Source organism: Phasianus colchicus, chromosome 35, assembly GCF_987193195.1.
Source record: "Phasianus colchicus chromosome 35, bPhaCol1.hap1.1, whole genome shotgun sequence".
In the NCBI taxonomy this organism is placed as follows: Eukaryota; Metazoa; Chordata; class Aves; order Galliformes; family Phasianidae; genus Phasianus; species Phasianus colchicus.
The window spans coordinates 1428440-1455072 of record NC_143470.1 but is presented as its reverse complement, the minus strand read 5'-3'; the positions used below and the strand labels follow the sequence as shown (position 1 = coordinate 1455072).

Below are 26633 nucleotides of genomic sequence, written 5' to 3'. Positions count from 1 at the left end.
CCCCCCCACCGCCCCCTATAACGACCCCATTGCCCCCTATAACAACCCCATTGCCCCCATCCCCCCTCATTGTCCCCTATAACGACCCTATTGCCCCCTATAACGACCCCAATGCCCCCCATCCCCCTCATTGCCCCCTATAACGACCCCAATGCTCCCATTCCCCCCCATCACCCCCATACCGACCCCATCCCCCCCTCACCGCCCCCTATAACGACCCCATTGCCCCCCATCCCCCCCATCCCTCCTCACCGCCCCCTATAACGACCCCAATGCCCCCTACAACGACCCCAATGCCCCCCATCCCCCTCACCGCCCCCTATAACGACCCCATTGCCCCCCCCCCCCGCCCCCTCCCCAATTAATCCACTCCCACCACCCCAAAATAAGCGCTCCCCCCCCCGTGCAAATCGAGGTACTGCGCCGTGCTGGTGGTCGCCTCCAATTCGTCCCCCCCCCTCAATAAAAACACCGCCCCTTGATACAGCGACTCGAACCAAAGCCCCCCCCCTCCTCTTCCTCCTCCTCCTCCTCCTCCTCCCCCCCCCTCCTCTTCCTCCTCCCCCTCCCCCCATCCCCGGGACAGACGGATCGCACGGCGGTCAGGAGGGGGACATCTTTGGGATATTCCTCGGAGAAACGACTGACGGACAAACGGAGGGGGGGGCTAAAACATCTCCCCCCACCCCCCCCACCATCACCTCCCCCCCCCCCGCCCCCCCCTCCTTGAAAAGCGGCTGCGGCGTAAACGAAATAAAGGCCGTCTTTGGGAACCACCAGTTTGTTCCTTCGTAGCACCACGCCGTTCCGGATCAGGGATGGAGCCACGCGATCGTCCCACACCAGGGAACCCGGCTGAGAGGAGGATGCTGTGGGGCAAAGAGGGGAAAAAGGTTGGGTGGGGGTGGGGGTGGGGGGGGTTATGGGGTGTGTGTTGGGGTTGGGGGGGGAGAGGGGGGAGGGAAGAGACGTGGGGATACGGAGGGATGCGTGGAAAACACATAAAGAGACATAGAGACCCATACAGACACATAGGGACCCATAAAGAGTCATAGGGACCCATAGAGACCCCATAAAGAGCCATAGGGACTCATAGGGACCCATAAAGAGCCATAGGGACTCATAGGGACACATAGGGACACATAGGGACCCATAAAGAGCCATAGGGACCCATAGAGACCCATACAGACACATAGGGACACATAGAGACCCATAGGGACCCATAGAGACCCCTAGAGACCCATAGGAACCCATAAAGAGCCATAGGGACACATAGGGACCCATAAAGAGCCATAGGGACCCATAGAGACCCATACAGACACATAGGGACACATAGAGACCCATAGGGACCCATAGAGACCCCTAGAGACCCATAGGAACCCATAAAGAGCCATAGGGACACATAGGGACCCATAAAGAGCCATAGGGACCCATAGAGACCCATACAGACACATAGGGACACATAGAGACCCATAGGGACCCATAGAGACCCCTAGAGACCCATAGGAACCCATAAAGAGTCATAGGGACACATAGGGACTCATACAGAGCCATAGGGACTCATAGGGACACATAGGGACACATAGGGACCCATAGGGACCCATAAAGAGCCATAGGGACACATAGGGACCCATAAAGAGCCATAGGGACTCATAGGGACCCATAAAGAGTCATAGGGACCCATAGAGACCCCATAAAGAGCCATAGGGACTCATAGGGACCCATAAAGAGTCATAGGGACCCATAGGGACCCGTAAAGAGCCATAGGGACACATAGGGACCCATAAAGAGCCATAGGGACTCATAGGGACCCATAAAGAGCCATAGGGACTCATAGGGACTCATAGGGACCCATAAAGAGCCATAGGGACCCATAGGGACTCATAGGGACCCATGAAGAGTCATAGGGACCCATAGGGACACATAAAGAGCCATAGGGACTCATAGGGACCCATAGGGACCCATAAAGAGCCATAGGGACCCATAGGGACTCATAGGGACCCATAAAGAGCCATAGGGACCCATAGGGACCCCATAAAGAGCCATAGGGACCCATAGGGACTCATAGGGACCCATAAAGAGCCATAGGGACCCATAGGGACCCATAAAGAGCCATAGGGACTCATAGGGACCCATAGGGACCCATGGGGACCCATAAAGAGCCGTGGGGACCCATACAGACCCATAGGGACCCATGGGGACCCATAGAACCCCCATAGAAACCCATAGAAACCCCATAGAGACACACAGAAACCCATAAAGAGCCATAGGGACCCATAGGGAGCCATGGGGACCCATAAAGAGCCATAGGGACCCATAGGGACCCATAGGGACTCATAGGGACCCATAGGGATACATTAGGACCCATAGGGAGCCATGGGGACCCATAAAGAGCCATAGGGACCCATAGGGACTCATACAGACCTATAGGGACTCATAGGGACCCATAGGAACCCATAAAGAGCCATAGGGAGCCATAGGGACCCATAGAGACCCATAAAGAGCCATAGAGAATCATAGGGACCCATACAGACCCATAAAGAGCCATAGGGACCCATAGGGACCCATACAGACCCATAAAGAGCCATAGGGACTCATAGGGACCCATAAAGAGCCATAGGGAGCCATAGGGAGTCGTACGGACCCATACAGACCCTTAGGGACCCATAGCAACACATAGGGACCCACAGTGACACATACAGACCCATGGGGACCCATAGGGACCCCATAAAGAGCCATAGGGACCCATAAAGAGCCATGGGGACCATAGGGACCCATACAGACCCATAGGGACTCATCGCGACTCATAGGGGCCCATAAAGAGCCATAGGGACTCATAGGGACCCATAAAAAGCTATAGGGAACCATAGAGACCCATAAGGAGCCATACAGACCCATGGGGACCCATAGGGACACATAGGAACCCATAAAGAGCTATAGGGACCCATAAAGAGCCATAGGGACCCATAGGGATGCATAGGGACCTATAAAGAGCCATAGAAACCCCGTAGAGACCCATAGAAACCCTAAAGAGACCCATAGAAACCCATAAAGAGCCATAGGGACCCATAGGGACTCATACAGACCTATAGGGACTCATAGGGACCCACAGGGACCCACAAAGAGCCATAGAAACCCCGTAGAGACCCATAGAAACCCTATAGAGACCCATAGGAACACATAAAGAGCCATAGAGACCCATAAGGACCCATAAGGACCCATAAAGAGCCATAGAAACCCTAAAGAGACCCATAGAAACCCATAAAGAGCCATAGGGACCCATAGAGACCCATAGGGACCCATAGGGACTCATAAAGAGCCATAGGGACCCATAAAGAGCCATAGGGACCCATAGGGACTCATAGGGACACATAGGGACCCATAAAGAGCCATAGGGACCCATAGGAACCCATAGGGACCCATAAAGAGCCATAGGGACCCATAGGGAATCATAGGGACCCATAAAGAGCCATAGGGACCCATAGGGAATCATAGGGACCCATAAAGAGCCATAGGGAGCCATACAGACACATAGGGACCCATACAGACCCATAGGGACCCATAAAGAGCCATAGGGACGCATAGGAACCCATAAGAACCCATAGAGACCCATGGGGACCCATAGGAACCCATAGAGACCCCTAGAGACCCATAGAGACCCATAGCGACCCATAGGGACCCATAGAGCTTCATATAGCCCGATAGCGCCCCATAGCACCCTATATCTACCCTACAGTCCCTATAGCACCCTATGTCCACCCTATAATGCCCCACATCCACCCCATAGCGCCTTCTATCTGCCCCATAGCGCCCCATATCCGCCCCATATCCGCCCCATATCCACCCCATATCCACCCCATGTCCACCCCATAGCGCCCTATAGCCGCCCCATATCCACCCTATATTCACCCATAACGCCCCATATCCACCCCATATCCGCCCCACAGCGCCTCGTATCCGCCCTATATCCGCCCCATAGCACCCTATATCCACCCCATATCCACCCCATAACGCCCCATATCCACCCCATAGCGCTCTATATCCGCCCTATAGCCGCCCTATATCCACCCCATAGCGCCCCCTATCCGCCCTATAGCCACCCTATAGCCGCCCCATATCCACCCCATAGCGTCCTATATCCACTCTATAGCCGCCCACATCCACCCCATAGCGCCCCATATCCGCCCCATGTCCACCCCATAGCGCCCCATATCCACCCCATAGCGCCCTATATCCGCCCCATATCCACCCCATATCCACCCCATAGCGCCCTATATCCACCCCATATCCGCCCCATAGCGCCCCATATCCACCCCATATCCACCCCATAGCGCCCCATATCCACCCGATATCCACCCCATATCCGCCCTATATCCACCCATATCCACCCCATAGCGCCCCATATCCACCCCATAGCCGCCCTATATCCACCCCATAGCGCCCCATATCCACCCCATAGCGCCCTATAGCCGCCCCATATCCACCCCATATCCACCCCATAGCGCCCCATATCCACCCCATATCCGCCCCATATCCACCCCATAGCGCCCCATATCCACTCACCCACGACGTGCGCTGCCGGTTTGTCCCTCCGTGCCGCCTGCAGCTCCATGGGGGGGTCTGGGGGGGGGGCACAAAGGGGTCAGCGGTGACAACGGGGACATCGAGGTGGGGGGACAAAGGGGTCGGCGGTGACAACGGGGACATCGGGGGGGGGGCAAAGGGGGGGGCGCAAAGGGGTCAGCGGTGACAACGGGGACATCGGGGGGGGGCACAAAGGGGTCGGCGGTGACAACGGGGACATCGAGGGGGGGCACAAGTGGGTCAGCGGTGACAACGGGGACATCGGGGGGGGTCTGGGGGGGGAACAAAGGGGTCGGCGGTGACAACGGGGACATCGGGGGGGGGCAAAGGGGTCAGCGGGGACAACGGGGACATCGGGGGGGCAAAGGGGTCAGCGGTGACAACGGGGACAACGGGGGGGGGCAAAGGGGTCGGCGGTGACAATGGGGACATCGGGGGTTCTGGGGGGGGGTCACAAAGGGGTCAGCGGTGACAACGGGGACATCGGGGGGGGGTAAAGGGGTCGGCGGTGACAACGGGGACAACGGGGGGGCACAAAGGGATCAACGGGGACAACGGGGACAACGGGGGGGGGTCTGGGGGGGGCACAAAGGGGTCGGCGGTGACAACGGGGACATCGGGGGGGGCAAAGGGGTCGGCGGTGACAACGGGGACATCGGGGGGGGGGCAAAGGGGTCGGCGGTGACAACGGGGACATCGGGGGGGGGCACAAAGGGGTCGGCGGTGACAACGGGGACATCGGGGGGGGGGCAAAGGGGTCGGCGGTGACAATGGGGACATCGGGGGTTCTGGGGGGGGGTCACAAAGGGGTCAGCGGTGACAACGGGGACATCGGGGGGGGGCACAAAGGGGTCGGCGGTGACAACGGGGACATCGGGGGGGGGCAAAGGGGTCAGCGGTGACAACGGGGACAATGGGGGGGGCCTGGGGGGGGGCACAAAGGGGTCAGCGGTGACAACGGGGACATCGGGGGGGGGCATAGGGGTCGGCGGTGACAACGGGGACATCGGGGGGGGGCAAAGGGGTCAGCGGTGACAACGGGGACAATGGGGGGGGCCTGGGGGGGGGCACAAAGGGGTCAGCGGTGACAACGGGGACAATGGGGGGGGCCTGGGGGGGGGCACAAAGGGGTCAGCGGTGACAACGGGGACATCGGGGGGGGGCATAGGGGTCAGCGGTGACAACGGGGACATCGGGGGGGGGGAACAAAGGGGTCGGCGGTGACAACGGGGACATCGGGGGGGGGGGCAAAGGGATCAGCGGTGACAACGGGGACAATGGGGGGGGCCTGGGGGGGGGCACAAAGGGCTCAGCGGTGACAACGGGGACAACGGGGGGGGGAACAAAGGGGTCGGCGGTGACAACGGGGACATCGGGGGGGGCACAAAGGGGTCGGCGGTGACAACGGGGACATCGGGGGGGGGTAAAGGGGTCGGCGGTGACAATGGGGACATCGGGGGTTCTGGGGGGGGGTCACAAAGGGGTCGGTCGTGACAACGGGGACAACGGGGGGGGCACAAAGGGGTCATCGGTGACAACGGGGACAACGGAGGGGCACAAAGGGGTGAACGGGGACAACGGGGACATCGGGGGGGGGCACAAAGGGATCAGCGGTGACAACGGGGACATCGAGGGGGGCACAAAGGGGTCGGTCGTGACAACGGGGACAACGGGGGGGGGCACAAAGGGGTCATCGGTGACAACGGGGACATCGGGGGGGGGGTCTGGGGGGGGTACAAAGGGGTCGGCGGTGACAACGGGGACATCGGGGGGGGGCACAAAGGGGTCAGCGGTGACAACGGGGACATCGGGGGGGGGGAACAAAGGGGTCGGTGGTGACAACGGGGACATCGGGGGGGTGGCAAAGGGGTCGGCGGTGACCACGGGGACATCGGGGGGGGGGGCAAAGGGGTCGGCGGTGTGAACGGGGACATCGGGGGGGGGCAAAGGGGTCAATGGGGACAACGGGGACATCGGGGGGGGGCACAAAGGGGTCGGCGGTGACAACGGGGACATCGGGGGGGGGGGACACCGGATGGGGGGGGAGGGGCGGTGGCACCGAAAGGGGATGTGGTGGGGAGGGGGGGGGCGGGGGGGGAACACGGGGGGTTTCCGGAGGCCCACGTTGGGGGGGGGGAGGGGAAGGGGGGGGGAAGGGGGGGGGGATGGGTGTATGGGATGATTTGGGGACATTTTGGGGACATTTGGGGACATTTTTTAGGACTTTTTTTTTTTTTTTTTGATATTTGAGGGATATTTTTGGGGACATTTGGGGACATTTTGGGGACAACTGTGGATATTTGGGTCATTTTGGGGACATTTGGGACATTTTGGGGACATCTGGGGACATTTTGGGGGACATTTGGGGACTTTTGGGGGGACAATTGTGGATATTTTGGGACATTTGTAGAATATTGGGAATATTTAGGGACATTTGGGACATTTTGGGGGACATTTGGGACATTTTTGGGGACATCTGGGGACATTTTTGGGGACAACTGTGGATATTTGGGTCATTTTGGGGACATTTGGGGACATTTGAGGACAATTTTGGGGACAATTGTGGACATTTTGGGACATTTTGGGGACATTTGGGACAATTTTGGGGACATCTGGGGACACTTTGTAGACAATTGTGGACATTTGGGACATTTTTGGGGACATTTGGGACATTTTGGGGACATTTGGGGACATTTTGGGGACAATTTTGGGGACAAGTGTGGATATTTTGGGACAATTGTAGAATTTTGGGAATATTTAGGGATATTTGGGACATTTTGGGGGACATTTGGGACATTTTTGGGGACATCTGGGGACATTTTTGGGGACAATTGTGGATATTTGGGACATTTTGGGGACGTTTGGGGACATTTGGGGACAATTTGGGGGACAACTGTGGATATTTGGGACATTTTTGAGGACATTTCGGAGAATTTTGGGGACATCTGGGGACACTGTAGACAAGTGTGGACTTTTGGGACATTTTGGGGGACATTTGGGGACATTTTTGGGGACAACTGTGGATATTTGGGTCATTTTGGGGACATTTGGGGACATTTGAGGACAATTTTGGGGGCAATTGTGGATATTTTGGGGACATTTGGGGACATTTGGGGACATTTTTGGGGTCATCTGGGGACACTGTAGACAATTGTGGACATTTGGGACATTTTGGGGACATCTGGGGACACTTTGTAGTCAATTGTGGACATTTGGGACAGTTTTGGGGACATTTGGGACATTTTGGGGACATTTGGGACATTTTGGGGGACAACTGTGGATATTTAGGCCATTTTTGGGACATTTTGGGGACATTTGGGGACATTTTGGGGGTCATCTGGGGACACTGTAGACAATTGTGGACATTTGGGACATTTTGGGGGACATTTGGGGACATTTTGGGTACGATTTTTGGGGACAAGTGTGGATATTTGGGCCATTTTGGGGACATTTGGGGCAATTTTGGGACATTTTGGGACATTTGGGGACATTTTTGGGGACAACTGTGGACATTTGGGACATTTTTGGGGACATTTGGGAGAATTTTGGGGACATCTGGGGACACTGTAGACAATTGTGGACATTTGGGACATTTTGGGGGACATTTGGGGACATTTGGGGACAATTTTGGGGACAACTGGATATTTGGGACATTTTTGAGGACATTTGGGGACATTTGGGGACATTTTTGGGCCGTTTAGGGACATTTGGGGACAAGTGTGGATATTTGGGTCATTTTGGGGACATTTGGGACATTTTTGGGGGCATTTGGGGACATTTTTGGGGACAATTGTGGATATTTGGGTCATTTTGGGGACATTTGGGACATTTTTTGCACATCTGGGGACAATTTGGGGGACAAGTGTGGACAGTTGGGACATTTTTGGGGACATTTGGGAGAATTTGGGGGACATCTGGGGACACTGTAGACAATTGTGGACATTTGGGACATTTGGGGGGACATTTGGGGACAATTTTTGGGACAATTTTGGGGACAACTGTGGATATTTGGGTCATTTTGGGGCCATTTGGGCCAATTTTGGGGACAGCTGGGGACACTTTGTAGACAATTGTGGACATTTGGGACATTTTTGGGGACATTTGGGACAGTTTTGGGGACATTTGGGGAAATATTTGGGGACAAGTGTGGATATTTGGGTCATTTTGGGGCCATTTGGGGACATTTGGGGACATTTTGGGGGCCAATTGTGGACATTTGGGGTCATTTGGGGACATTTGGGGACATTTTGGGGACAATTTTGGGGACAGTTGTGGATATTTGGGTCATTTTGGGGACATTTGGGACAATTTTGGGGACAGCTGGGGACACTATAGACAATTGTGGACATTTGGGACATTTTGGGGCACATTTGGGACATTTTGGGGGACATTTGGGGACATTTTTGGGGACAATTGTGTATATTTGGGTCATTTTTGGGACATTTGGGAAAATTTTGGGGACAATTTTGGGGACAATTTTGGGGACAAGTGTGGATATTTGGGTCATTTTGGGGACATTTGGGACAATTTTGGGGACATCTGGGGACACTTTGTAGACAATTGTGGACATTTGGGACATTTTGGGGGACATTTGGGGATATTTTTGGGGACATTTGGGGACATTTTGGGGGACATTTTTGGGGACAATTGTGGATATTTGGTCCATTTTTGGGACATTTGGGGGCATTTGGGGACAATTTTGGGGACAACTGTGGATATTTGGGTCATTTTGGGGCCATTTGGGCCAATTTTGGGGACAGCTGGGGACACTTTGTAGACAATTGTGGACATTTGGGACATTTTTGGGGACATTTGGGACAGTTTTGGGGACATTTGGGAGAATTTTGGGGACAATTGTGGATATTTGGGTCATTTTGGGGACATTTGGGACATTTGGGGACATTTTTGGAGCCAATTGTGGACATTTGGGGCCATTTGGGGACATTTTGGGGACAATTTTGGGGACAACTGTGGATATTTGGGTCATTTTGGGGACATTTGGGGACATTTTTGGGGACAATTGTGGATATTTGGGCCATTTTTGGGACATTTGGGGGCAGTTGGGGACATTTTGGGGGACCATTGTGAACATTTTGGGGACATTTTTGGGACATTTTTGGGACATTTTTGGGGTCATCTGGTGACACTAGACAATTGTGGATATTTGGGACATTTTTGGGGACATTTGGGGGCATTTGGGGACAATTTTGGGGACAACTGTGGATATTTGGGTCATTTTGGGGCCATTTGGGCCAATTTTGGGGACAGCTGGGGACACTTTGTAGACAATTGTGGACATTTGGGACATTTTTGGGGACATTTGGGACAGTTTTGGGGACATTTGGGAGAATTTTGGGGACAATTGTGGATATTTGGGTCATTTTGGGGACATTTGGGACATTTGGGGACATTTTTGGAGCCAATTGTGGACATTTGGGGCCATTTGGGGACATTTTGGGGACAATTTTGGGGACAACTGTGGATATTTGGGTCATTTTGGGGACATTTGGGGACATTTTTGGGGACAATTGTGGATATTTGGGCCATTTTTGGGACATTTGGGGGCAGTTGGGGACATTTTGGGGGACCATTGTGAACATTTTGGGGACATTTTTGGGACATTTTTGGGACATTTTTGGGGTCATCTGGTGACACTAGACAATTGTGGATATTTGGGACATTTTTGGGGACATTTGGGGACATTTTGGGGACAATTTTTGGGACAAGTGTGGATATTTGGGTCATTTTGGGGCCATTTGGGCCAATTTTGGGGACAGCTGGGGACACTGTAGACAATTGTGGACATTTGGGACATTTTTGGGGACATTTGGGACAGTTTTGGGGACATTTGGGGAAATATTTGGGGACAAGTGTGGATATTTGGGTCATTTTGGGGACATTTTGGGACATTTGGGGGGCCAATTGAGGATATTTGGGGCCATTTGGGGCCATTTGGGGACATTTTGGGGACAATTTTGGGGACATCTGGGGACACTTTGTAGACATTTGTGGACATTTGGGACATTTTGGGGGACATTTGGGGCCATTTGGGGACATTTTGGGGGCCAATTGTGGATATTTGGGGCCATTTGGGGACATTTGGGGACATTTGGGGTCATTTGGGGACATTTTGGGGGACATTTGGGGACATTTTGGGGCCAAACTCACCGGGTGACGTCGTTCTGAGTGTTGCTGTGGGGTCCTGAGGGGGACACAGGGGTCAGGTGGGGGGAAAATGGGGGGGTGGGGACGTTATGGGGACAGGAGGGGACAATGGGGGGACAATGGGGGGAGGGGGGGCATGGGGACATGGGGGGACAGTGGGGGACAATGGGGGGCAGAGGGATGTGGGGACACTATGGGGACATGGGGAGACATGGGGGGACGTTATGGGGACATGGGGGGACAATGGGGGGGACAATGGGGGGACATTATGGGGACATGGGGGGACATTATGGGGACATTTGGGGACATGGGGGGACAATGGGGGGGAAAATGGGGGGACAATGGGGGCAGAGGGATGTGGGGACACTATGGGGACATTTGGGGACAATGGGGGACAATGGGGGGACATTATGGAGACATGGGGGGACAATGGGGGACAATGGGGGGGACAATGGAGGGACATTATGGGGACATGGGGGGACATGGGGGGACATTATGGGGACATAGGGGGGACATAGGGGGACAATGGGGGGCGATGGGGGGCAGAAGGATTTGGGGACACTATGGGGACATGGGGTCAGAGGGGCATTGGGACATTTGGGGACATGGGGGGACAATGGGGGGACAATGGGGGGACAATGGGGGGCAGAGGGATGTGAGGATTCTATGGGGACATGGGGGGGCAATGGGGGACATGGGGACAATATGGGGACATGGGGGGACAAGGGGGACACGGGGACAATCTGGGGACATGGGGTCTGTATGGCGACATGGGGGGTCTGTATGGGGACATGGGGACACATGGGGACAATCTGGGGACAGGGGGGGTCTGTATGGAGACATGGGGGGACATGGGGACGTGGGGACAATATGGGGACATGGGGACCATATGGGGACATGGGGTGACATGGGGGGACACGGGGACAATCTGGGGATGTGGGGTCTGTATGGGACATGGGGGGACATGGGGGGACATGGGGGGACACAGGGACAATGTGGGGACATGGGGGGACATGGGGACAATCTGGGAACATGGGGGGACATGGGGGGTCTGTATGGGGACATGGGGGGACGTGGGGTCTGTATGGGACATGGGGGGACATGGGGGGACATGGGGGGACATGGGGACAATATGGGGACATGGGGGGACATGGGGACATGGGGGGACACGGGGACAATCTGGGGATGTGGGGTCTGTATGGGGACATGGGGGGACATGGGGACAATATGGGGACATGGGGGGACAGAGGGACAATCTGGGGACATGGGGTCTGTATGGGGACACGGGGGTCTGTATGGGGACATGAGGGGACACAGGGACAATCTGGGGACATTGGGGGACACGGGGACAATCTGGGGACATGGGGTCTGTATGGGGACATGGGGGACATGGGGGGACACAGGGACAATATGGGGACATAGGGGACATGGGGACATGGGGGGATACAGGGACAATCTGGGGACATGGGGTCTGCATGGGGACATGGGGGGGCATGGGGTCTATATGGGGACATGGGGGGACAAGGGGGGACATGGGGACAATATGGGGACATGGGGGGACATGGGGTCTGTATGGAGACATGGGGGGACATGGGGGTCATGGGGACAATCTGGGGACATGGGGTCTGTATGGGGACATGGGGGGACATGGGGTCTGTATGGAGACATGGGGGGACATGGGGGGACACGGGGACAATCTGGGGACATGGGGTCTGTATGGGGACATGGGGGACATGGGGGGACACAGGGACAATGTGGGGACATGGGGGGACATGGGGGGACAATATGGGAACATGGAGGGACATGGGGGGTCTGTATGGGGACATGGGGGACATGGGGGACATGGGGGGACACAGGGACAATATGGGGACATGGGGGGACATGGGGTCTGTATGGGACATGGGGGGACATGGGGGGACATGGGGGGACATGGGGACAATATGGGGACATTGGGGGACATGGGGACATGGGGGGACACAGGGACAATCTGGGGATGTGGGGTCTGTATGGGGACATGGGGGGACATGGGGGGACATGGGGACATAGGGGGGCATGGGGGGACCCGGGGACAATCTGGGGACATGGGGTCTGTATGGGGACATGGGGGGACATGGGGGGACACGGGGACAATCTGGGGACATGGGGGGACATGGGGGGTCTGTATGGGGACATGGGGGGACATGGGGTCTGTATGGGACATGGGGGGACATGGGGGGACATGGGGACAATCTGGGGACATGGGGGGACACGGGGACAACCTGGGGACATGGGGTCTGTATGGGGACATGGGAGACATGGGGGGACACAGGGACAATCTGGGGACATGGGGGGACATGGGGACAATATGGGAACATGGGGGGACATGGGGGGTCTGTATGGGGACATGGGGGGACATGGGGGACATGGGGGGACACAGGGACAATATGGGGACATGGGGGGACATGGGGTCTGTATGGGACATGGGGGGACATGGGGGGACATGGGGGGACATGGGGACAATATGGGGACATGGGGTCTGCATGGGGACATGGGGGGACATGGGGGGACACGGGGACAATCTGGGGACATGGGGGGACATGGGGGGTCTGTATGGGGACATGGGGGGACATGGGGGTCATGGGGACATGGGGGGACATGGGGGGACATGGGGGGACACGGGGACAATCTGGGGACATGGGGTCTGTATGGGGACATGGGGGGACATGGGGGGACACAGGGACAATCTGGGGACATGGGGGGACATGGGGACAATATGGGAACATGGGGGGACATGGGGGGCCTGTATGGGGACATGGGGGACATGGGGGACATGGGGGACATGGGGGGACACAGGGACAATATGGGGACATGGGGGGACATGGGGGGTCTGTATGGGGACATGGGGGACATGGGGGGACATGGGGGGTCTGTATGGGGACATGGGGGGACATGGGGGGTCTGTATGGGGACATGGGGGGACATGGGGGTCATGGGGACATGGGGGGACATGGGGACAATCTGGGGACATGGGGGGACACGGGGACAACCTGGGGACATGGGGTCTGTATGGGGACATGGGGGACATGGGGGGACACAGGGACAATCTGGGGACATGGGGGGACATGGGGACAATATGGGGACATGGGGGGACATGGGGTCTGTATGGGACATGGGGGGACATGGGGGGACATGGGGGGACATGGGGACAATATGGGGACATTGGGGACATGGGGACATGGGGGGATACGGGGACAATCTGGGGACATGGGGTCTGTATGGGGACATGGGGGGACATGGGGGGACCCGGGGACAATATGGTGACATGGGGTCTGCATGGGGACATGGGGGGACATGGGGGGACACGGGGACAATCTGGGGACATGGGGGGACATGGGGGGTCTGTATGGGGACATGGGGGGACATGGGGGTCATGGGGACAATCTGGGGACATGGGGGGACACGGGGACAACCTGGGGACATGGGGTCTGTATGGGGACATGGGAGACATGGGGGGACACAGGGACAATCTGGGGACATGGGGGGACATGGGGACAATATGGGAACATGGGGGGACATGGGGGGTCTGTATTGGGACATGGGGGGACATGGGAGACATGGGGGGACACAGGGACAATATGGGGACATGGGGGGACATGGGGGTCATGGGGACATGGGGGGACATGGGGGTCATGGGGACATGGGGGGACATGGGGGGACATGGGGGGACACGGGGACAATATGGGGACATAGGGGACATGGGGACATGGGGGGATACGGGGACAATCTGGGGATGTGGGGTCTGTATGGGGACATGGGGGGACACGGGGACAATATGGGGACGTGGGGGGACATGGGGACATGGAGGGACATGAGGGGACATGGGGGGACACGGGGACAATATGGGGACATTGGGGGACACGGACAATCTGGGGACATGGGGTCTGTATGGGGACATGGGGGGACACAGGGACAATCTGGGGACATTGGGGGACACGGGGACAATCTGGGGACAATCTGGGGACACGGTGGGGGGGGGGGGGACCCGGGGCCGTCGAGGTGGGGACGCACCTCTCCCCACGGCAGCGCGTGGATGTGGGGCAGCAGCAGCAGCAGCAGCAGCAGCGACGGCGACGAGGTGACAGCGGTGACAGCGGTGACGGCGCGGCGCCGGCGGTGGCAGCGCGGGGGGGCCATGGCGGTGTCCTCCCCCCCCCCGGACCCTACGGGCCTTTTATGGCCGCACCGCCCACGTGTGGGGCAGCCCCACGGCGAAAGGGGGAAGTAAGGAAGGGAGGGGAACCGGGGGGGGGGGGAATGGGGAAAGACGGAAAGAACGCGGGGGAACACGGAACGGACACGCGGGGAGACACGGAAAGAGCGTGTGCGTGTGTGGGGTGGTGAGGGGAAATGTGGGGCCGTACGGGGAAACACGGAATGGGGGCGAACATGGGAGGGACACGGGGAGACACGGAAGGAGCGTGTGCGTGTGTGGGGTGATACGGGGAAATGTGGGGCCGTACGGGGAAACACGGAATGGGGGCGAACATGGGAAGGACATGGGGAGACATAGAAAGGACATGGGGAGACATGGAAGGAGCGTGTGCATGTGTGGGGTGTGGGGTGATGTGAGAACATGAAAAGGACACGGAAGGAGCGTGTTCATGTGTGGGGTGTGGAGTGATGTGAGAACATGGGAAGGACATGGGGAGACATGGGAAGGACACGGGGAGACATGGAAGGAGCGTGTGCATGTGTGGGGTGAGGGGTGATGTGAGAACATGAGAAGGACACGGGGAGACATAGAAAGGACATGGGGAGACACGGAAAGAGCGTGTGCATGTGTGGGGTGATGTGAGAACATGGGAAGGACATGGGGAGACACGGAAGGAGCGTGTGCATGTGTGGGGTGATACGGGGAAATGTGGGGCCGTATGGGGAAACACGGAACGGGGGTGAACATGGGAAGGACATGGGGAGACATAGAAAGGACATGGGGAGACATGGAAAGAGCGTGTGTGTGTGTGGGGTGATGTGAGAACACGAGAAGGACACATAGACATGGAAAGGACATGGGAAGGCATGGAAAGAGCGTGTGAATGTGTGGGGTGAGGGGTGATGTGAGAACATGAAAAGGACACGGAAGGAGCGTGTTCATGTGTGGGGTGTGGAGTGATGTGAGAACATGGGAAGGACATGGGGAGACATGGGAAGGACACGGGGAGACATGGAAGGAGCGTGTGCATGTGTGGGGTGAGGGGTGATGTGAGAACATGAGAAGGACACGGGGAGACATAGAAAGGACATGGGGAGACACGGAAAGAGCGTGTGCATGTGTGGGGTGATGTGAGAACATGGGAAGGACATGGGGAGACACGGAAGGAGCGTGTGCATGTGTGGGGTGATACGGGGAAATGTGGGGCCGTATGGGGAAACACGGAACGGGGGTGAACATGGGAAGGACATGGGGAGACATAGAAAGGACATGGGGAGACATGGAAAGAGCGTGTGTGTGTGTGGGGTGATGTGAGAACACGAGAAGGACACATAGACATGGAAAGGACATGGGAAGGCATGGAAAGAGCGTGTGAATGTGTGGGGTGATACGGGGAAATGTGGGGCCGTACGGGGAAACACGGAACGGGGGCGAACATGGGAAGGACATGGGGAGACATGGAAAGAGCGTGTGCATGTGTGGGGTGTGGGGGGATGTGAGAACATGGGGAGGACACGGGGAGACATGGAAAGGACATGGGGAGACATGGAAGGAGCGTGTTCATGTGTGGGGTGTGGGGTGATGTGGGAACATGAGAAGAACACAGAGACATGGAAAGGACACGGGGAGACACGGAAAGAGCGTGTGAATGTGTGGGGTGATACGGGGAAATGTGGGGCCGTATGGGGAAACACGGAATGGGGGCGAACATGGGAAGGACATGGGGAGACACGGACGGAGCGTGTGCATGTGTGGGGTGATGTGAGAACATGAGAAGGACATGGGGAGACATGGGAAGGACACGGGGAGACACGGAAGGAGCGTGTGCATGTGTGGGGTGATATGGGGAAATGTGGGGCCGTACGGGGAAACACGGAACGGGGGTGAACATGGGAGGGACACGGGGAGACACGGAAAGAGCGTGTGCGTGTGTGGGGTGTGGGGTGATGTGAGAACATGAGAAGGACACAGAGACATGGAAAGGACATGGGAAGGCATGGAAAGAGCGTGTTCATGTGTGGGGTGTGGGGTGATGTGAGAACATGAGAAGGACATGGGGAGACATGGGAAGGACACGGGGAGACATGGAAAGAGCGTGTGCATGTGTGGGGTGAGGGGTGATGTGGGAACATGGGAAGGACACGGGGAGACATGGAAAGAGCGTGTGTGTGTGGGGTGGTATGGGGAAATGTGGGGCCGTACGGGGAAACACGGAATGGGGGCGAACATGGGAAGGACATGGGGAGACACGGACGGAGCGTGTGCATGTGTGGGGTGTGGGGTGATGTGAGAACATGAGAAGGACACGGAAAGAGCGTGATCATGTGCGGGGCGAGCGGTGATGTGGGAACATGAGAAGGACATGGGGAGACATGGGAAGGACATGGGGAGACACGGAAGGAGCGTGTGCATGTGTGGGGTGTGCGGTGATGTGAGAACATGAGAAGGACATGGGGAGACATGGGAAGGACATGGGGAGACACGGAAAGAGCGTGTGCATGTGTGGGGTGAGGGGTGATGTGAGAACATGAGAAGGACACAGAGACATGGAAAGGACATGGGAAGGCATGGAAAGAGCGTGTGCATGTGTGGGGTGAGGGGTGATGTGAGAACATGGGGAGGACACGAGAAGACATGGGAAGGACATGGGGAGAACACAGGGAAACACAGGAAGGGCGTGTTCTGTGGGGACATGGGAGATGGGGGAGGAACATGGGAAGAACACGGGAAAACACGGAAAGAGCGTGTTCATGTGTGGGGCGTGGGGTGATGTGGGAACATGGGAAGGACATGGGGAGACATGGAAAGAGCGTGTGAATGTGTGGGGTGATATGGGGAGGCATGGGAAAAGCATGTACTCGTGTGTGGGGACACGGGGTAACATGGGAACACATGGAATGAATACAGGCAGACATGGAAAGAACACAGGGAGACATGGATGGAACATGGGGAAACACGGAAAGAACACAGGGAGACATGGATGGAACATGGGGAAACATGGAATGAACACAGGGAGACATGGAAAGAACACAGGGAGACACGGATGGAACATGGGGAAACACGGAAAGAACACAGGGGGACATGGATGGAACATGGGGAAACACGGAAAGGACACAGGGGGACAGGGATGGAACATGGGGAAACAAGGAAAGAACACAGGGGGACATGGATGGAACATGGGGAAACAAGGAAAGAACACAGGGGGACAGGGATGGAACATGGGGAAACACGGAAAGAACACAGGGGAACATGGAAGGAACATGGGGAAACACGGAAAGAACACAGGGGGACAGGGATGGAACATGGCGAAACACGGAAAGAACACAGGGAGACATGGATGGAACATGGGGAAACACGGAAAGAACACAGGGAGACATGGATGGAACATGGGGAAACACGGAAAGAACACAGGGAGACACGGATGGAACATGGGGAAACATGGAATGAACACAGGGAGACATGGAAAGAACACAGGGAGACACGGATGGAACATGGGGAAACACGGAAAGGACACAGGGGGACATGGATGGAACATGGGGAAACACGGAAAGAACACAGGGAGACATGGATGGAACATGGGGAAACACGGAAAGAACACAGGGGGACATGGATGGAACATGGGGAAACACGGAAAGAACACAGGGAGACATGGATGGAACATGGGGAAACACGGAAAGAACACAGGGAGACAGGGATGGAACATGGGGAAACACGGAATGAACACAGGGGGACATGGATGGAACATGAGAAGGACGTGGGGAGGCGTGGGGTGATATGGGAAGGACATGGGAAGGGCATGAGGAAACATGGAAAGAAGATGGGGAAACACGGAAAGAGCACAGGAAAACACGATAAGAACATGGGGAAACACGGAAAGAACGCGTCCTGATACGTGGAACATGGGGACGTGGAGAGACGTGGAGAAACACAGGATGACACGTGGAGACACGGAAAGGATGCGTCCACATGTGGGGATGTGGGGACACGGGGTGACACGGGGAAACATGGGAAGAACACAGGGTGAGACGGGGAAACGTGGGGTGACACGGGGTGACGTGGGAGAACACGGGAAGAACGTGTTCTATGGAGATATGGGAAGAACACGGAAAGAACATGGGAGGAACATGGGGAAACACGGGATGAACGTGTTCTATTGGGACATGGGAAGAGCATGGGAAGAAAACGGGAAGAACATGGAAAGAACATGGGGAAACACGGGAAGAGCGTGTTCTATTAGGACATGGGAAGAGCATGGGAAGAACATGGGAAGAACATGGGAAGAACATGGGGAAACAAGGGAAGATCATGGGGAAACACGGGATGAACGTGTTCTATTGGGACATGGGAAGAGCATGGGAAGAAAACGGGAAGAACATGGGAAGAACATGGGAAGAACATGGGGAAACAAGGGAAGAACATGGGGAAACATGGGATGAACGTGTTCTATTGGGACATGGGAAGAGCATGGGAAGAAAACGGGAAGAACATGAGAAGAACATGGGAAGAACATGGGGAAACAAGGGAAGAGCGTGTTCTATCGGGACATGGGAAGAGCATGGGAAGAAAACGGGAAGAACATGGAAAGAACATGGGAAGAACATGGGGAAACACGGGAAGAAAATGGGGAAACAAGGGAAGAACGTGTTCTATTGGGACATGGGAAGAACGTGGGAAGAACATGGGAAGAGCATGGGAAGAACATGGGAAGAACATGGGGAAACACGGGAAGAACGTGTTCTGTGGGGACATGGGAAGAACATGGGAAGAAAACCGGAAGAACATGGAAAGAACATGGGAAGAACATGGGGAAACACGGGAAGAGCGTGTTGTATTGGGACATGGGAAGAACATGGGAAGAAAACGGGAAGAACATGGAAAGAACATGGGAAGAACATGGGAAGAACATGGGAAGAACATGGGGAAACAAGGGAAGAACGTGCTCTGTGGGGACATGGGAAGAACGTGGGAAGAACATGGGAAGAACACAGGAAGAACATGAGAAGAACATGGGAAGAACATGGGGAAACACGGGAAGAACATGGGGAAACACGGGAAGAGCGTGTTCTATTGGGACATGGGAAGAGCATGGGAAGAACATGGGAAGAGCATGGCAAGAAAACGGGAAGAGCATGGGGAAAACATGTTTTGTGGGGACATAGAACATGGGAAGAACATGGAAAGAACATGAGAAAAATGTATTCTGTGGGGACATGGGGAGACATGCGAAGAACATGGGAAGAACACGGGAAGAACATGAGAAAAACATGGGAAGAACATGGGGAAACAGGAAGAACACGGGAAGAACACATGGAAAGAACACAGGAAAACACAGAAAAAAAACCCCCATGTTCTGCTGAGACGTGGGAAGAACACGGGGAAACACGGAAAGAACATGGAGCCCCCATGCGTGTGGACATGTGATAACACTGGAAAACATGGGAAGAACTCATCCCCCATACGTGGAAACGTGGGGCTACGGGGTGACGCGTGCAGCCTCACACACGTGTGCCCACGTGTCACACAAGCGTGCTCTGACACGCAGCTGTGTGTTCTCTCACATGCGTGTGAGCATTTACACACGTGTCCCCCTGCCCCCACATCGCACACGCGTGTTCTGATGCATGACGTGTTCTCTCACGTGTGTAACCTTGCACACACGTGACTGTTCTCACACATGTGTCTCCACACACGCGTGTTCCCGTCTTGTGAGCATTTTTATTCCAGGTCATACATGATCCCGACACACGTGTTCCCATGTCACACACGTGTGTTCTGATGCAGCTGTGTCCTCTTACACGCGTGTGACGCTGCACACATGTTGCCACGTTAATTACATGCATGTTCTGATGCAGCTCTGTTCTCTCACACGCGTGCCATTGCACACACGTGTTCCCATGCCACACGTGTTCCGATGAAGTTCGGTGTCCTCACACGCATGTTCACGTCACGCGTGTATCCGTGTTCCAACCAGCATTTTTATTCCAGTACATACATGATCCCTACACACATGTTCCCACATCACACGTGTTCTGATGCAGCTCCGTGTTCTCTTACACACGTGTGACACTTCATACACGTTCCCACATCACATGCATGTTCTGATGCAGCTGTGTTCTCTCACACGCGTGTGACACTTCATACATGTTCCTGTGTTACACATGTGTTCTGATGCACCTCCGTGTTCTCTTACACACGTGTGACACTTCATACATGTTCCCACATCTCACACGTGTGTTGAAGTCCCATGTTCTCTCCCACACATGTGATACTGCACACACGTGTTCCCACATCTCACACGTGTTCTGATGCAGCTCCGTGTTCTCTCCCACACGTGTAACACCACATATGTGTTCCCATGACACACATGTTCTGATGCAGTTCCACGTTCTCTCACACGTGTTCCCCATCACACGCGTGTCCCAATGCAGTTCCGTGTTCTCTCTCACACGCGTGTGACACTACACACGTGTTCCCCCATCACACACGTGTTCTGATGCAGCTGTGTTCTCTCACACGCGTGTGACACTACACACGTGTTCCCCATCACACGCGTGTTCCAATGCAGCTGTTTTTTCACACGCGTGTGACACTACACAAGTGTTCCCCATCACACGCGTGTTCCGATGCAGCTGTGTTCTCTCACACGCGTGTGACACTACACACGTGTTCCCCATCACACGCGTGTGACCCCACACGTGTCATTAGCGTGTAATTAACACAGCCCTCTTAATGAGTAGCTCTCAATAACACATGTTATAAGTGTGTAATTAGCGCAGCCCTCTAATGAGCAGCCCCCCAATATCACATGTTATTAGCGTGTAATTAGCATGGCCCTCTTAATGAGCTCCTCCCAAAGAGGCGTTATTAGTGAGTAATTAGCACAGCCCTCTTAATGAGCTCCCCCCAAAGAGGCATTATTAGTGAGTAATTAACACAGACCCTAATGAGCACCCCCCCAAAGGCACACGTTATTAGCGTGTAATTAGCACAGCCCCCAAATTAGCAGCCATCCCCGCTGCCATGCGTTCATTAGCGTGTAATTAGCACGGCCCTCTAATGAGCAATCCCCAGTAACACACGTTATTAGTCTGTAATTAGCGCAGCCCTCTAATGAGCAGCCCCCCAATATCACATGTTATTAGCGTGTAATTAGCACAGCCCTCTTAATGAGCTCCCCCCAATGAGGCACTATTAGTAATTAGCACGGCCCTCTTAATGAGCAGCCCTCAATAACACATCTTATTAGAGAGTAATTAGCACAGCCCTCTTAATGAGCTCCCCCCAAAGAGGCGTTATTAGTGAGTAATTAACACAGACCCTAATGAGCACCCCCCCAATGGCACACGTTATTAGCGTGTAATTAGCACAGCCCCCAAATTAGCAGCCATCCCCGCTGCCATGCGTTCATTAGCGTGTAATTAGCATGGCCCTCTAATGAGCACACCCCAACAACACATTATTAGTGTGTAATTAGCGCAGCCCTCTTAATGAGCACACCCCAACAACACACGTTATTAGTGTGTAATTAGTACAGCCCTCTTAATGAACACCCCCCAAAAAAATCAGTGTCTAATTAGTGTCTAATTAGTGCAGCCCTCTAATGAGCAGCCCCCCAACATCACGTTATTAGGGTCTAATTAATGCAGCCCTCTAATGAGCAGCCCACCAATATTAATGTTAATGTGACAGTCCCAATTAACATGTAATTAGGCCCCCCCCTTAATGACAGGCTCAATTAGCACATACTTAGTGCTCCCCGTCCTCATTAACATGTAATTAACACACATCCCCCAATGACAGTCCCCATTAGCATGTAATTAGGCCCCCCCCTTAATGACAGGCCCAATTAGCACATAATTAGTGCCCCCCCACCCTCATTAATATGTAATTAACACTCCCTGCCCTCCAATGTCAGTCTCCATTAATATTTAATTAGTCCATTCCCTTAATGACAGGCCCCAATAGCACGTAATTAGTGCTCCCCGTCCTCATTAATATGTAATTAACACCCCCCCCCCTTAATGACAGGCCCCATTAGCACATAATTAGTGCCCCCCTGCCCTCATTAACACGTAATTAACCCCCCCCCCCCAAATTAGCAACCCTCCCTCCGCAATTACAGTTCCCATTAACGTGTAATTAACACCCCCCGCCCTCATTAACCGGTAATTAACACCTCCCCCCCCCCAAATTCAGTCCCCATTAGCACATAATTACCTCTCCTGCCTTAATTAACACGTAATTAGCACCCCTCCCCAATTTCATTCCCCATTAACACACCATTACCCCCCCCCCCCGCCCTAATTAACACGTAATTAACCCCCTCCCCCCCGGATACAAAACCTCCCCCCACTTTCACTCCCCATTAACACATCATTACCCCCCCCCGCCCTAATTAACACGTAATTAACACCCCCCCCAAAAAAAACCAACCCCCCCCCACATTCACTCCCTATTAACACATCATTACCCCCCCCGCCCTAATTAACACGTAATTAACCCCCCCAAATTACCACCCCCCCCCACTTTCACTCCCCATTAACACATCATTACCCCCCCCGCCCTAATTAACGCGTAATTAACCCCCCAAATTAGCAACCTCCCCCATTTTCATACCCCATTAGCCCATAATTACCGCCCCCCCGCCCTAATTAACACATAATTAACCCCTCCGCCCCGACACAAACACCCCCCCCCCACTTTCACTCCCCATTAACACATCATTACCCCCCCCCGCCCTAATTAACACATAATTACCCCCCCCCTCGATACAACCCCCCCCACTTTCATCCCCCATTAACACATCATTACCCCCCCCGCCCTAATTAACACGTAATTAACACCCCCCCAGCCCCCCCCCACTTTCACTCCCCATTAACACATCATTACCCCCCCGCCCTAATTAACACATAATTAACCCCCCCCCTCCCGATACAACCCCCCCCCTCCACATTCACTCCCCATTAACACATCATTACCCCCCCACCCTAATTAACACGTAATTAACCCCCCCCCATACAAACACCCCCCCCCCGACTTTCACTCCCCATTAACACATCATTACCCCCCCCCCGCCCTAATTAACACGTAATTAACCCCCCCAAATTACCACCCCCCTATACAAACATCCCCCCCCAATTACAATCTTTATTAACGTATGATTAACAGCCCCCCCGCCCTAATTAACACGTAATTAACCCCCTCCCCCCCCGATACAACCCCCCCCACACTTTCACTCCCCATTAGCACATCATTACCCCCCCCCCCGCCCTAATTAACACGTAATTAAGAACCCCCCCAACCCCCCCCCTCGATACAACCCCCCCCCACTTTCACTCCCCATTAACACATCATTACCACCCCCGCCCTAATTAACACGTAATTAACACCCCCCCCCCCCCCCCTTAAAGCACGGAAATGCCCGGCCCGGATGCGGTCCCGACACCGGGGGGGGGGCGGGGGGGGGGGCCGCCCTAAAAGCAGAACTGGGGCATTTCCTGCCCCCCCCCCCGCCCCCATCTTCACCCTATGGGATGGAGGGGGGGGGGGGGGCACTTTTTGCCGGGGGGGGGGCGGGGGGGGGGGGGATTCCGATTCGTTTCCTGCGGCACAAACACGAAAAACGGCCGCTTTCGTTTCTGCCCCCCCCCCGCAGAAAAAAAAAAAATCTCGGTTTTCGGGTCCTCGCACGGAAAAAAATAAAATATGAGACTTTCGGGGGGGGGGGGACACACAACCCCCCCCCCCCGCACACACAGGGATAAATTGGGACGTTTTTCGGCCCCCCCCCCCCCCCGCGCAAAAAAATGAGGGTTTTGGGTCCCCCCCCCCCCCCCCAAATTAGGTCAGTTTCTGCCCCCCCCCCCCCCAAAAAAGATGGATTCGGGTCCCCCCCCAAAATTATGTCAGTTTTGGGTCAAACCCCCCCCCCCCCCACCCAAAAAAATGATGGATTTCGGTCCCCCCCCCATAAATGAGGTCAGTTTTGGGTGTCCCCCCCCCCCAAAAAATGATAGGTTCGGGTGTCCCCCCCCCCCGCAAATTAGGGCGGTTTTGGGTCCCCCCCCCCCCCAAAAAATGATGGATTCGGGTGTGTCCCCCCCCCACAAATGATGTCAGTTTTGGGTCCCCTCCCCCCCCCAAAAAAATGATGGATTTCGGGTCCCCCCCCTCAAATTATGTCAATTTTGAGCCCCCCCCCCCAAAAAAATGATGGTTTCAGGTCGTCCCCCCACAAATTAGGCCAGTTTTGGGTCCCCCCACCCCCAAAAAAATGATGGATTTCGGCCCCCCCCCAAATGATGTCAGTTTTGCCCCCCCACCCCCCCAAAAAATGATGGTTTCAGCGTCCCCCCCCCCCAAAATTAGGTCAGTTTTGGCCCCCCCCCCCCACCCCCCAAAAAATGATGGATTCGGGTGTCCCTCCCCCCACAAATTAGGGCGGTTTTGGGTCGTCCCCCCCCCAAATGATGTCAGTTTTGGGTCCCCCCCCCCAAATGATGGATTCAAGTCCCCCCCACCAAAATTATGACAGTTTTGCCCCCCCCCACCCCCCCAATTGTGTCAGTTTTGGGTCAACCCCCCCCCCCCCCCAAAAAAAAGAGGGTTTTGGGTCCCCCCCCACAAATGATGTCAGTTTTGGGGATGGGGCACTTATGGGGCACTGATGGGGCAACTATGGGGCAGCTATGGGGCAGTTATGGGGCAGCTATGGGGCAACTATGGGGCAGTTATGGGGCAACTATGGGGCAGCTATGGGGCAGCTATGGGGCAGCTATGGGGCAGTGATGGGGCAACTATAGGGCAGCTATGGGGCACTGATGGGGCAGCCATTGGGCAGCTATGGGGCAGCAATGGGGCAGTTATGGGGCAGCTATGCGGCACTTATGGGGCAGTTATGGGGCAGTGATGGGGCAACTATAGGGCAGCTATGGGGCAGCTATGGGGCAGTAATGGGGCAGTGATGGGACAACTATGGGGCAGCCATGGGGCAGCTATGGGGCACTTATGGGGCAATGATGGGGCACTTATGGTGCAGTGATGGGGCAGCTATGGGGCAGCCATGGGGCACTTATGGGGCAGCTATGGGGCAGTTATGGGACAGCTGTGGGGCAGTGATGGGGCAGTTATGGGGCAGCTATGGGGTAGTGATGGGGCAATGATGGGGCAGCGATGGAGCAGCTATGGGGCAGTGATGGGGCAACTATGGGGCAGCTATGGGGCAGCTATGGGGCACATAGGGCAGTTATGGGGCAGCTATGGGGCAGTTATGGGGCACTGATGGGGCAACTATGGGGCAGCTATGGGGCAGCCATGGGGCGGCTATTGGGCACTTATGGGCCAGTTATGGGGCAGCTATGGGGCAGCTATGGGGAACTTATGGGGCAGCTATGGGGCAGCTATGGGGCAACTATGGGGCAGTTATGGGGCAGTTATGGGGCAACTATGGGGCAGCTATGGGGCAGCAATGGGGCAGTTATGGGGCAGCTATGGGGCAGTTATGGGGCAGCTATGGGGCAGTGATGGGGCACTTATGGGGCAGCTATGGGGCACTTGGGGGGCAGTGATGGGGCAGTTATGGGGCAGCCATGGGGCACTTATGGGGCAATGATGGGGCAGCTATGGGGCAGCTATGGGGCAGTTATAGGTTCCCCCCGGCACTTATAGGGCAGCTATGGGGCAGCAGTGGGGC

General features: G+C 55.4%; 1 protein-coding gene across 1 annotated transcript; it reads right to left on the bottom strand.

Annotated features, from left to right (window-relative positions):
* Window positions 1–375: 375 nt before the first annotated feature.
* Window positions 376–15024, bottom strand: LOC149913737 (lymphotoxin-alpha-like). Its single transcript, XM_090128969.1, has 4 exons — window positions 14797–15024; window positions 10753–10786; window positions 4564–4620; window positions 376–869 (listed from the first exon to the last, which is right to left on the bottom strand). Exons 1-4 carry the CDS (start codon window positions 14920–14922, stop codon window positions 460–462), a joined length of 627 nt encoding a protein of 208 aa, XP_089985095.1. The 5' UTR covers window positions 14923–15024; the 3' UTR covers window positions 376–459.
* Between the last annotated feature and the right edge of the window lie 11609 nt (window positions 15025–26633).